The 13,545-nt window shown below is 42.8% G+C and overlaps 1 protein-coding gene across 3 annotated transcripts in view; it reads left to right on the top strand.

Annotated features, from left to right (window-relative positions):
- The window catches only part of LOC111973151 (limb region 1 protein homolog), a 211,260-nt gene that overhangs the window by 6,922 nt on the left and 190,793 nt on the right, over positions 1-13,545 (top strand). For 2 of the 3 annotated variants that reach the window (XM_024000404.3, XM_070446715.1), the window contains exons 2-5: positions 1,272-1,344; positions 8,787-8,826; positions 10,454-10,593; positions 11,897-12,000. In XM_024000404.3, coding sequence (XP_023856172.1) covers positions 1,272-1,344; positions 8,787-8,826; positions 10,454-10,593; positions 11,897-12,000 — 357 coding nt within the window. The remainder of the gene's footprint in view (positions 1-1,271; positions 1,345-8,786; positions 8,827-10,453; positions 10,594-11,896; positions 12,001-13,545) is intronic. The other variant, XM_070446716.1, reaches the window with a different exon arrangement.

Consider the following 13,545-nt stretch of genomic DNA (forward strand, 5'->3'; position numbering starts at 1 on the left):
CTCATTTATAAGACAGACAGGTCTTATTTGATTAATAGTGGTCGGACCCATCTATGTGAAGCAAGCCATAATAAGGATTAGCCACAATAGTGGACTTTGRGGTTAGCCTTCAAAATAAAAGTATGACATTCTACTATTTGTATTTATTTGCATCCTGACAATGACACTTATTTTGAAGGCTAACCYCAAAGTCTGCTATTGTGGCTAGTCCTTATTGTGGCTAGCTTCACAACACATAACTCGGTCRGGTCGAGCKTGACTAGCCAGATGAAGCTAGCTGGCTGCTTATAACGTTAGTTTTGGGCAACAGGTTTAAGTAGCTGGCTAGCTATTTATTTTCATGAACSYYAGTTCAATTTCAATAGYCYAACAARAAGTGGCAACCTAGCTAATACTTACTCACAAGGATTCCTAAATCATTGCTAAGAGTAATGAAAATGACTGCAGTTTCTGCTGGTCATTGTTTTCAGGCTGGTTGTATTGGTGCTAGCTAGGTACCGAGCTAAAGCTACCTACCCCAGAAGTTGCGGTCGAACAAATTATGCTTTATTACCAACGCGGTATTGTAAACGCATCATTCGTGGCCGGTGTTTGCTTGTTTGCAGAATGTTTTGTACAGCATTGACAGTCCTACTGTATKTTTTTTGACACGCAAAGACCCAAATGGCGTTCCATAGAATGTATGTCGTGAAGCTAATAGCAGTGACGGTATTACTGTGTAACTCCGGTAGGGCAACATCTGAAAAATAGCACACTTCGTAGTGTGTACCGGTGCTCGACCAGTCGGCGAAAGCCAACATCACCCWCGACAGAGAACGGTTGATTGTCAATGAATTCCATTATCTTGGCGTTAATGGATTTCGCCTTTGAGTTGTCTCGCTGAAATGTTCTTACTCGTTCAATTGACTGCTCGACTTATTGACTGCTTGATCCACACAGCAGACATTGTGGGCTAGGTTAGGAATGCTGTGTAGCGCAAAATTCCGATATGTTCACCGATATATCGTGCATCCCTATAAACTACCGAAATGCCACCATATTGCCTATGTAGTGTACTACTTTTAACCTGAGCCCTATGTGCCGTGGTCAAAAGTAGTGCACTAAGAAGGGAATAGGGTGCCATTTGGGATGCAGGACATGTCTACGGGAGGCTAATACATATCTAAATGTGTTATGCGTTCACATCAATATAATGCCAGATATTGTAGCATTGATCATGTACATAACACTTCAGCAGCTTTATAATTGTTTAATTKTTTTTGTKTTTTCAGATTTGTTTCCTACTGTTTGCAGTACTCTACATTGTGTCGTACTGCATCATCACCAGGTACAAGAGGAAAACAGGTAAGGAGTCTTGTTCTGTTTTTATGGTGGTTGTACTGAAACTACCAACACATATTGTGCTACCAACTTCAAAAACTGTTTCTATGTAATACCTGCACACCTGAGATGCGCACACAGTCCCAGAGTTTTCACAGCGATTATTGCTGAGCTCTGCCTTTTGTTCACGGTATGTTTGCACACGGAGGGACCATCACATTGTTCCAAGACTGTTTAGTGGTCAGAGCATGTGAGCGGTTTGAAATCACGCTCATGGTGCTTGCACACCGCTCCYGCGCTCCATGTCCTTTCTTGCGCTCCGCTTAAAAAAGGGCTCCGCGCTAACACAAAAACACTGCCGCTCRAAATTCGCTCCATTCATTAAAATCACAATTTAACCAACACCCATCTATTTTTGTGACTACGTGAACCTACCATTTGGTATTGAAACCAAACCATATGGATTTGAATGAAAAGTATTTGAATAAACATGGAAAGGTGAATGTAAGAAGCGCACATCATTTTCAAATAGGCTACATGTCATATTAAAAAGCATATAAACACTCTAAATAGGTCAGGCGCCAGAAAGGGAACCTAAGAAGGAACGAAAATGAAATATTTATGCTATATTATTTAAATTATTTCAATGCTATAGCATACAAAGAAATACAAGCATTTGCGACACAATAGGCTGGTAGAGCGCAGAGCATGTAAATAAAGCGCAGAGCATGTAAACAACATTTAGTTGTACTAAATCATTCTCGTCTATAAATTGTGCATATAGGCGGTGATTTACTTAGAATGAATACAAATTAAACGAAAAATGACTTATTAGAATACATTTTTAGAAACACGAGTTTGGCCAGTCTGTGGATTCAGGCTCATGCGATGGTACCTGGAGAGCAGGCCAGAAGCAGAGAATATCCTCTCCACACTTGCAGAGCCACTGGGGAAGCTAAACACCCGTTTGGCCACATGCCAGGTTGGGCAGAGTTATTTAAAAAAAYWWWTTWKTTTTTTTTAAATCTATAGGTAGGCCTAAAGGTTTTTAGGTAAAATAACCCAATCATAATGGAAAGCTCCTTGAACGTGGGAATATGCCAGGCCTATTGGGCCAAAATAAATTATGGCCTATTGTGTAGATAATAGAACAAAAATGAAGGTAACATGTAAGAGGAGGTATTATTTGTAGTTTATAAATACTTTACTACAATTACACACTTAGTTATCTACCCACCTCGTTCCTTTTCTTTCGGGATACTTGTCTTTTCAGATTCCACAATGATTCTTTAGTTGTGGACACTACTGTACATCAGCACTATCCCTGTCTTGCTCTTGGTCCTCATCTTTGTAAGTCACCATGATTTAGAACCTGTGTGTTGTATCAGTTTCTGTATGAAAGGGACAGTATCTAAAGCAAGGGGCTATAGATGGTAGCATACAAGTGAACTACAAATGCATGCTGGGCCAGGTATGCCGTGAGCACGTGAAATGAACGCTACTGGAGCGAAATTGGAGCGGGCGAGGAGGCCAGCGCTACAGCATTTGGGAATCTCGCTCCAGTCAAATATTAGCCCATATCAGAGGATGTGAGCAGAGCCTCAATTCGTTGGGGCATGGACTCTACAAGGTGTCAAAAGCATTCCACAGAGATGCTGGCCCATGTTGACTCCAATGATTCGCACAGTTGTGTCAAGTTGGCTGGATGTACTTTGGGTGGTAAACTGTTGAGCGTGAAAACCCCTGCCCAAATGRGAAGTGCCAACTGTAAAGTTGGGTGGAGGAGGAATAATGGTCTGGGGCTGTTTTTCATGGTTCAGGCTAGGCCCCTTAGTTCCAGTGAAGGGACATCTTAGCACTACAGCATACAATGACATTCTAGACGATTGTTTGTTTCTAACTTTGGCAACATTTTGGGTAATTACCTTTCCTGTTTCAGCATGACAATGCCCCCTTGAACAAAACGACGTCCATACAGAAGTGGTTTGTCGAGATCAGTGTGGAAGAACTTGACTGGCCTGCACAGAGCCCTGACCTCGACCCCATCGAGCCAGGCCTAATTGCCCAACATCAGTGCCTTACCTCACTAATGCTCTTGTGGCTGAATGGAAGCAAGTACCCGCAGCAATGTTCTGGCATCTAGTGGAAAGCCTTCCCAGAAGAATGGAGGCTCTTATAGCGGCAAAGGGGGGACCAACTCCCTATTGTTGCCCATGATATTGGAATGAGATGTTCAACAAGCAGGTGTCCACATAGTTTTGCTCATGTAGTCTATATTAGTGTTTTATTTTACATAAAGTTTTTACAAATATTAGAATTTGACAGAAATMGACAATTAACTCGATTTTGAATCCCACCTTGTAACTAGGGCTGTCCCCGACAAAAAAATATATATTGTTAGATTTAAAGTCGTGTTCTTTCGACCAATCAATTGCTCTACATTTTTAAATGTGTATTTRTCCATATATAGACACACCCTGTGTTTTAATAAAATCAACTATATGCATTGAGCTTGTCTGATGCTTTAAGTTTACGGTTTGATGCCTCAAGAGGGTGCCAGAGATCTAGATAACCATAAGAAAGAACTTAACCTGACCCAACTTCTCCTCCCGCTCCTGCTAGCTTTTGCAGTTTCTGCCAGTACTCTCCTGAAGTTGCCGGTAATAGGCTACACGAGTAGTCGGCAACCTTTCTCATGTGGAATGCCAATTTATATTTTCTACCGATCTGTATGCCAGTTACGGATTTCATATGKAAATTTTCGTGAAATGGTTGCATTTAATTCATAATTTAGTGGGGGCTGTTTTGTTAGTCATCTTTGCATCTTTTGACATTATTGATCATAGTCTGCTGCTTGAAAAACATATGTGTAATCGCTTTACACCCCTTGCTATATTGTGTACAAAGAGTTACCTGTCTAAGAGAACACAGAGGGTGTTCTTTAATGAAAGCCTCCAACATAATCCAGGTAGAATCAGGAATTCCCCAGGGCAGCTGTCTAGGCCCCTTACTTTTTTCAATCTTTACCAACAACATGCTGCTGGCTTTGAGTAAAGCATGTGTGTCTATGTATGCGGATGACTCAACACTATACATGTCAGCACACTTAACAAAGAGCTGCAGTTAGTTTCAGAATGGGTGACAAGGAATACATTTGTCCTAAATATTTCAAAAACTAAAAGCATGGGACAAATCATTCACTAAACCCTAAACCTCAAATAAATCTTGTAATGAATAATGTGGTAATTGAGCAAGTTGAGGAGACTAAACTGCTTGGAGTAACCCTGGATTGAAAACTGTCATGGTCAAAACATATTGATACAACAGTAGTTAGGATGGGGAGAAGTCTGTCCATAAAAGCGTTGCTCTGCATTCTTAACAACACTATCAACAAGGCAGGTCCTACAGGCCCTTGTTTTGTCACACCTGGACTACTGTTCAGTCGTGGGATCAGTTGCCACAGAGGGATTTAGGAAAATTGCAATTGGCTCAGAACACGGCAGCACGGTTGGCCCTTAAATGTACATAGAGCTAACATTAATAATATGCATGTCAGCCTCTCCTGGCTCAAATTGGAGGAGAGCTTGACTTCATCACTGCTTGTATTTATGAGAGGTATTGACACATTGAATGCCCCAAGCTGTCAGTTTGAACTACTGGCACACAGCTCAGACACCCATCCATACCCCACAAGAAATGGCGCCATAGGTCTCTTCACATTCCCCAAGTCCAGAACAGACTACGGGAGGCGCACAGTACTACATAGAGCCATGACTGCATGGAACTCTATTCCACATCAAGTAACTCATGCAAGCAGTAAAATTAGATTTAAAAAACAGATAGAAATACACCTTATGGAACAGCAGGGACTGTGAAGCAACACATAGACACCGACACATGCATACTAACACACAATAATATACTCACTATACACACACGTACACATGGATTTTGTGTTGTAGAATAGGGGCCTGAGAGCACACACTTAGTGTGTTGTGAAATCTGTTGTGAATGTATTGTAATGTTTTTATAATTGTATAACTGCCTTATTTTAGCTGGACRCCAGGAAGAGTAGCTGCTGCCTTGGCAACAACTAATGGGGATCCATAATAAATACCGAAAATAACATCTTCATATCTCTATCATTGTCATGTGGTTAATCAAAATGATATCCAAATCTATATGATACAAACCTAAAAAGTAATCTCTTTTGACAAAAAATTGCCTACATAAAGCCAACAAATAACAATATTGCAGCCTGCAGGTAGACAATATCCAGATAAATGTAAATATCCTATAAATTACATTGGCTACACATGGCCTGTCTGCAACGAACTTAAAACATTGTATCTACTATTAACTTGGGTCCAGCCAAAGCTTGTTGTGCTAGTGAACTTGCAACAAAATATTCTGGGCCCTCCGTTTCCAGCGCCAGTGAGCTCGAGACAGACACAGCTCTAGGCTATTTGCGCAAGGGATAAGAAGCAGTGCTTGACTTTGGCAGGAGCTCACAGGAGCTGAGTACCGGCACCTCAAAGTGAAAACGGGTTTTTAGAAATTTTAGCAAATATTTAACTGAAATACTTTATTTACATAATAATTCAGACCCTTTGATATGAGACTTGAAATTGAGCTCAGGTGCATCCTGTTTCCATTGATCATCCTTGATCTTTCTACAACTTGATTGGAGTCCTCCTGTGGTAAATTCAATTGATTTGAATACACACCTGTCTGCAGTGCATTCGGGAAGTATTCAGACCCCTTGACTTTTTCCACATTTTGTTATGTTAAAGCTTTATTCTACAATGGATTAAATTGTTTTTTTCTCTCATCAATCTACACACAGTACCTCMTAATGACAAAGCAAAACCACGTTTTTAGAAATGTTTGCAAAAGTATTAAATACAAAAAACGGAAGTAACATTTACATAAGTATTCAGACCCTTTACTCAGTACTTTGTTGAAGCGATTACAGCCTCGAATCTTCTTGGGTATGACGCTACAAGCCTGGCACACCTGTGTTTGGGGAGTTTCTCCCATTCTTCTGTGCGGGATCCTCTCAAGCTCTGTCAGTTTGAATGGATGAGTGTTGCTGCCSAGCTATTTTCAGGTCTCTCCAGAGATGTTCAAGTCCGGGCTCTGGCTGGGCCACWCAAGGACATTCYGAGACTTGTCCCGAAGCCACTCCTGCGTTGTCTTMGCTATGTGCTTAGGGACATMGTCCTGTTGGAAGGTGATCCTTTGCCCCAGTCTGAGGTCCTGAGCACTTTGGAGCAGGTTTTCATCAAGGATCTCTCTGTCCCTTGCTCCGTTCATCTTTCCCTRGTTCCTGACTAGTCTCCCAGTCCCCAACGCTGAATAACATCCCCACAGCATGATGCTGCCACCACCATTCTTCACCGTAGGGATGGTGCCAGGTTTCCTCCAGACYTGACTCTTGGCATTCAGGCCAAAGAGTTCKATCTTGGTTTCATCAGAACAGAGAATCTTGTTTCTCATGGTCTGAGAGTCTTTAGGTGCTTTTGGCAAACTCCAAGGGGCTGTCATGTGCCTTTTACTGAGGAGTGACTTCTGTTTGGTCACTCTACCATAAAGGCCTGATTGGTGGAGTGCTGCAGAGATGGCTGTCCTTCTGGAAGGTTCTTCCTTCTCCACAGAGGAACTCCGGAGCTCTCTGTGACCATTGTGTCCTTAGTCACCTCCCTGACCAAGGCCCTTCTCCCCTGATTGCTCAGTTTGGCCAGGCGGCCAGCTCAAGGAAGAGTCTTGATATTTCCTAACTTCTTCCATTTAAGAATGATTGAGGCCACTGTGTTCTTGGGGACATTCAATTATGCAGACATTTTTTGGTACCCTTCCCCACATCTGTGGCTCGACACAATCCAGTCTCGGAGCTCTATGGACAATTCCTTCGACCTCGTGGCTTGGTTTTGCTCTGACATGCACTGTCAACTGTGGAACCTTATATAGACAGGTCTGTGCCTTTTCAAATCATTTCCAATCAATTGAATTTACCACAGGTGGACTCCAATCAAGTTGCAGAAACATCTCAAGGATGATCAATGGAAACAGGATGCAACTGAGCTCAATTTTGAGTCTAATAGCAAAGGGTCTGAATACTTATGTAAATAAGGTATTTCTGTCTTTTATTTTTAGAAGTCTGCTAAAATTTCATTATAGGGTGTTGTGTGTACATTGCTGAGTACTAAAAAAATAAATAAAAATGTTTTAATCAATTTTAGAATAAGGCTGTAACGTAACACGTGGAAAGAGTCAAGGGGTCTGAATACTTTCCGAAGGCACTAAAACAATCTTGGTRGACCAACAGCCTAGCGACCAAACAATCGACCAGTCGACTATTTTGGGGTAGCCCTACTTGTAACACAGTCAAGGGGTGTGAATACTTTTTGAAGGCACTCTACCTAGTGAAAATGTATACTGACGCAATAAGGCACCTCGGGGGTTTGTAGTATATGGTCAATATACCACGGCTATGGGCTGTTCTTACTCATGACGCAACGCGGGGTGCCTGGGTACAGCCCTAGCCGTGGTATATTGGCCATATACCACAACCCCCCCAAGGTGCCTTATTGCTATTATAAACTGGTTACCAACGTAATTAGAGCAGTAAATTGAAATGTTCCGTCATGCTCGTGGTATACGGTCTGATATACCACGACTGTCAGCCAATCATCATTCAGGGCTCYAACCACCCAGTTTATACAATTTAAATAAACTTCAGATGCATTTGCTGTCCAGCACTGGAAATGCAATCACTCATTTTTATATTTATTCCGAGGGAAAGGCTTCTCTCAAGATCAAAAGTATATGGCTTTCCATGTAATGTTCCCTACGATGAAACTAATATGACCCCCACCCCCACATGAAGTGTGTTGATAGTATAAACAGATGGTCCATGGCCATGGATAGAAATGGGCCTATAGCCAGCCTAACTGCACGTTTTACTATGTGTGGAATCAAAGTAAAATAATCACTAGATGCAGTTATGATGAACTCTCTTCCACACCCATTGTTCTTGGACAAGAATAGAACGTCCAGGTCACCCCGGTTTCTCGAAGCTCCTTTTTAAAAGTAGACCACTCCACGTCAAAGATCCTCCTGTGAAATATCGTGCCCAGAAAATCTAGGCTGTTCTTTTCTCCGCACCCAGGTGGCTACAGTACAGTAGGTACATGTATCAGTCCCGAATGGCACCCTATTCCCTACATAGGCCCTATGGACCCTGGTCAAAAGTAGTGCKCTGTGTAGAGAATAGTGTGCCATTTGGGACATGCCCATAGGAAAAAGTGACTCCCCTAAGCCAAGTACATTGATGCATTAACGGTAGTCCAACCCAGGATTTGAACCGGGCAACATGGGGTTTGTAGTCCCAAGAGGCCCTTGGTTGTCTCTGTAGGGTTCACTTGCTGTACCTGCTGTGACTTAAGTGGTTTCCTTTCCCTCAGATGACCAGGAGGACGAAGACGCCATCGTCAACAGAATATCGTGAGTGGAACTACTTTCAATAAAGCTGTTAAGAAATAGCCTTACTTCTAGTATCTCAGTGTTTCCCGAACCGATCCTCATGCCTCTCAGCCGTTCCACATATTTGTTCTATTCCAACACTAGCACACCTGATTCAACTAYCCAACTTATCAGCAAGTACTGATTAGGTGAATCAGGTGTGCTTGTGTTGGAATAGAACAAATATGTGGAACGGCTGAGGGTCACGCGGACCGCTTTGCGAAACACAGGTGTAGCCTATGTCTTGGTTCGAATGGCTGATGTGGCTTGTCTTTCACATAGCACACCACTGCACACTGGGCCTAACCAACACAACTCTGGTAGTAAAGCAGAAACAATAGACCATATGTTTGTGGCCCACTTTGTCATTTGTCCTCTTGGGTCCAGCTAATGGTGATATTGCAAGGGGGAACAGCTGAGCAAAGTAAATGGTGTAGCATTCCACATGAATTCGATTCTCGAGCTATATATCAAAGTGGTGACCTTGTCTACGTCCCACGGAGGACCAGAACAGAAGTAGTCCTCTGGCCAGCAGAATCTGGCAAGCTCCACATGCAGGCTAAAGCCCAGGCCCCTGCTCTGCTGGGATGCCAGGTTGGAGGGGAGGGAGGGAGGGATATAGATTGACATAAGGCTCATAGACACTGAAGTGGCCATCTGCTCCACTAGTATTTAAGTTAAGTGGTCGGCTGTTGTGCGTCCCAAATGGAACCCTATTCCCCATGTAGTGCACTACTTTTGACCAGAGCCCCTTTTGACCAGGTCCCGTAGTGCACTATATAGGAGATGGGGTGCCATTTGGGAAGCAGCCTGCTGCACTAAACAACTTAATTCCCTTATTATTAATCCCTGTCACACTGTATAAGAAGATTCTCCATTAATGTGACTTGTATTCTAACACTAATCCTTTAATGACCGTTGGCCTACAGTTCTACTTGAGTAATCAAATTTATTCAAACGATTCCTAGCCTGCATGAATGTGGGCGTTGTATGTGTGGACACAGCTCATGTAGATGCATTTGAATGCTGATGTGTAGAGCTGTGACACTGCCGTTCTTATATGAATTAATACTGTATGACGGGGGTAGGGAACTAGATTCAGCCGCGGGATGATTTTTGTCAGAGCGACGGGTCGGGGGGCCGGAACATAATTATAACAATTTGATCACTGCAAATTGACCACAACTAAGCCCAAAAAGTGATTTTGTATTTGAAAATAACAATACTTTCATGCCTTGATTACATTGAGACACGATCACATAAGTGTCTTCTTTTTTTGGGGGGGGGGAATACTTGGGAACAGATTTCCTAAATGAAACTCATTTTGGCTGGTGATTTAAAAACATTTTTTTATTGTATTTTCCAAAATAAAATCTTTTTTTTTTAAATCACTCGCGTGCTGGTTTTGGCCCGCGGGCCACCTGMTGCCGACACTAGCTGTAAGATACTGTATGTGTGTAATTCCTTAACAAAGCTGTGTGATTTCACAGCAAACTGTAGACTTTCTTACTAATTCCTCTCTTTCACTCTCTCTGTGTGTGTGTGTTCGCGTGTGTGTGCGTGCGTGTGTGCGTTCTTGCACGTGTGTGTGTGTGTGGCTCCCCCACAGACTGTACCTGTGCACCTTCACCCTGGCCATGTCGGGTGGGGCTGTTCTCCTCCTGCCTTTCTCTATCATTAGCAATGAGATCCTGCTCTCCTTCCCCAAAAACTACTACATTCAGTGGCTCAATGGCTCCCTCATCCATGGTCAGTAGTGTCATTCACATTTCACATCTTGTTTGTTTGGTTGAATCCCCGATGGCACCCTTTCCCCTATATAGCATCCTTCTTTTGACCAGGGCCCATAGGGTTCTGGTTGAAAGTAGTGCACTGTGTAGGGAGTAGGGTGTCATTTGGGACGCAGSCTTTATGTGGATTGACTTTGTTTTGAGTGCTTTTGATTTTGTAGTTCCAGCTTTAGATAAGTAAGTCCTGGTCTCTTTGGATTTGGTCCACTAACCACACATAACAGAATCACTCCTTTTATACATCCAGTCACAAAGATCTGTTTCCATCAGACTGCTGCGTCCCAAATGGCACCCTATTCCCTATAAATTGCACAACTTTCAACCAGAGCCCTATGGGCCCTCGTCAAAAGAAGTAAAGGGAATAGGACGCAACCTGTTGGTTTGTCAGAGAGTGTTACATTAGTCAAGACCTGATTTTCTATTTGTGAGCATGGCTGCAAAGCATGCCTAAACCATCCCAARGGCAGTAGCCACCAACCCTAGTCCCGGAGGTCTGCAGGGGGTGTAGGCTTTTGTTCTAGCACTGCACCTGATTCTACACACCTGACTCATGTAATCAACATATCATTAGCGGAAACAGACGTGGTGTGATGGTGCTGGCCTGGAACAAAAGTCTGCACACCCATAGCTCTTCAGGAACAGGGTATTATTAAACTAACYCCGGAAGCTAGATCCCCTAAATACTGGTCTTGACAAGAAGAAATAAAAACTGTCTGGGGGGAGGTTCTCTTCTGCGTTGTTCAACCAATCCAGTAAATGTGGAGGAGGAGTTAAGCTGGAGTGTCGCCTTGTTAGCGTCCAAAAGCGGAAGTCGCGTTGTGTCACAGACTCTCTTTCCATTTCCCTGAAACCTGGAACATCCGGTTGTTGGGGATTCGGCAGAGGATAGGGTATTACAAACATCTTCATTTGCTGTCACAAGGGGGCATCAGAGTCCATGGTTTAGCAGTTGACTGCAGGAATACATGGTGGCCAGTGGAAACAACTGTGCTGTCTATCTATCCAAAGCAACGCTTTCTCGTGAGACTAGGTATGTGTCCCAAATGGCACCCTATTCCCTATATAGCATACTACCCAGTGTACTATTTAGGGGTAGTAGTGCATTTATGTAGGGAATAGGGTGGCATTTAGGATGCCTCTGAGGATAATGTGTTTTATTGTAAGGTGTGATTTCTGTCATGTTGTATTTTGCTTGGTGACAATCTTGAAAGATTGATTGGTTGATTCATTGATCAGGACTAGCTGTAATGTTGCCCTTCCAGGCCTGTGGAATCTGGTATCGCTCTTCTCCAATCTCTGCCTCTTCGTCCTGATGCCGTTTGCCTATTTCTTCCTGGAGTCCGAGGGATTTGCTGGATCAAAAAAGGTACAAAACGCATTGGGTTTGCTAACAACTTGCTAAAACCTGTGTATTTTTGTTTTACATGCTCTTGTAGTATTGATGAACTCTTGATCTTTCTCGATTTTATATCTCCATGTTTTCACACAACTGTTTAGAATTGTCCGCTGTCCACTGTGCCATAGCAGAACTACACCATCTTCATCAATCATTAATCCTAATGATTATGGCTATTGAGTCGATTGTCATAAGCAGAGCATGTTGCAGAGTAGATCGTTTTAGTCTCTTTTGTTTCTCTGCCTTTCATTGTCTAAGAATATCTATTAATTCCTGTTTACATTGTCCGTCTGTCTGTGTGAGAGTATGTCTAGTGACAACAGCAGGTGCCTGGTCCTTGCCCTCTCTCTGACTCTCATCAGTTGACCGTAACTGTGACCGCAAAAACCTCATTAACCATGAAACAACGACAATCTGGTCTTCGGCATCCGCCACATCCTGACAAGCCGTTCCAATAAGCCAGACGCTGCAAACAGTTCAACACCACGGCATCGGCCGCCGTGATTTAGGGCCTGATTCGCCCCTCCCCCCTCTGCCCTAAAATAAAACTTCAAAAGGACAACCTAATAATCGAGTTGTAAGCCTCTGCAAACTTCCTCTTTTAATTAATTACCTCTGAAAAAAGAACGGGGCCCGTGTTTCGCGGGTCCATAAAGACAGAACAACGTGATGGCACAATGGAGCTGAAAAAGCGCGGGGAAAGATTTACTTTTAATACACCTCTATCCTGTGTCACAGTTTGAAACCCCTCTGGTTTATGTCCCTCCTGGCAAACTTACATAAAAATGTGTCTGTTACTGTAGTTTACAGCCCCGTTTTTTGGGGGGAGGCAGGCTGCTAATTTGTTTCGTTTGGATTTCTTGTAATGAAGTCCAGGATGGCTAGGAAGTGGAACACACTGGCCTCTATCACTTTATGCTTTTGTACCCTTTCTTGCTACTGATCATCTATACATTTGCTGAGAGGAAGCACTGCTTAATGTTGGCTACACATCCAGGTATAGTTGTGTGTATTTGTGGAGAACAGAGGAAAGCACCCTGCCGAGTCACTCAACAGACCGACCACAGGATGACATTTAAAAGCTTGATTTAAGTTTTTATAATGTGATATTATCCCTCTCCCAATAAAAGTATTAGAGACTGAGTATTAGATTTCAGGGGTTTATGTGGCCATAATGTTACGCCACTGAAAAGTCCCTTTGACTGCGGAAATGAAGTGAATGATGAATTTAACTGGTAACAGTTTAAGTCAGGCTTTTCATGTGGCTCTGTTTACTTTTGACGAGGGCACTAAAGCTCTCCGAGTTGAATCGAGATTGAAATGTTCTATGCTTTTTTTTTATTAGCTCACTCAGATGTTCTGTTGTCCATATGATTAACAGTCTTTCAAATTGTCCAAATTGTGGATGAATCGGAATTACGGCCCAAATGTGGGTATGAACTAACTTTGTTCACCGGCATAAAATACCCCTCAATAACCTTACTCTCTGACTTTCTTAGCTGAAAAAGATTTATT

Source organism: Salvelinus sp. IW2-2015, linkage group LG14 (assembly GCF_002910315.2).
Source record: "Salvelinus sp. IW2-2015 linkage group LG14, ASM291031v2, whole genome shotgun sequence".
NCBI lineage: Eukaryota > Metazoa > Chordata > Actinopteri > Salmoniformes > Salmonidae > Salvelinus > Salvelinus sp. IW2-2015.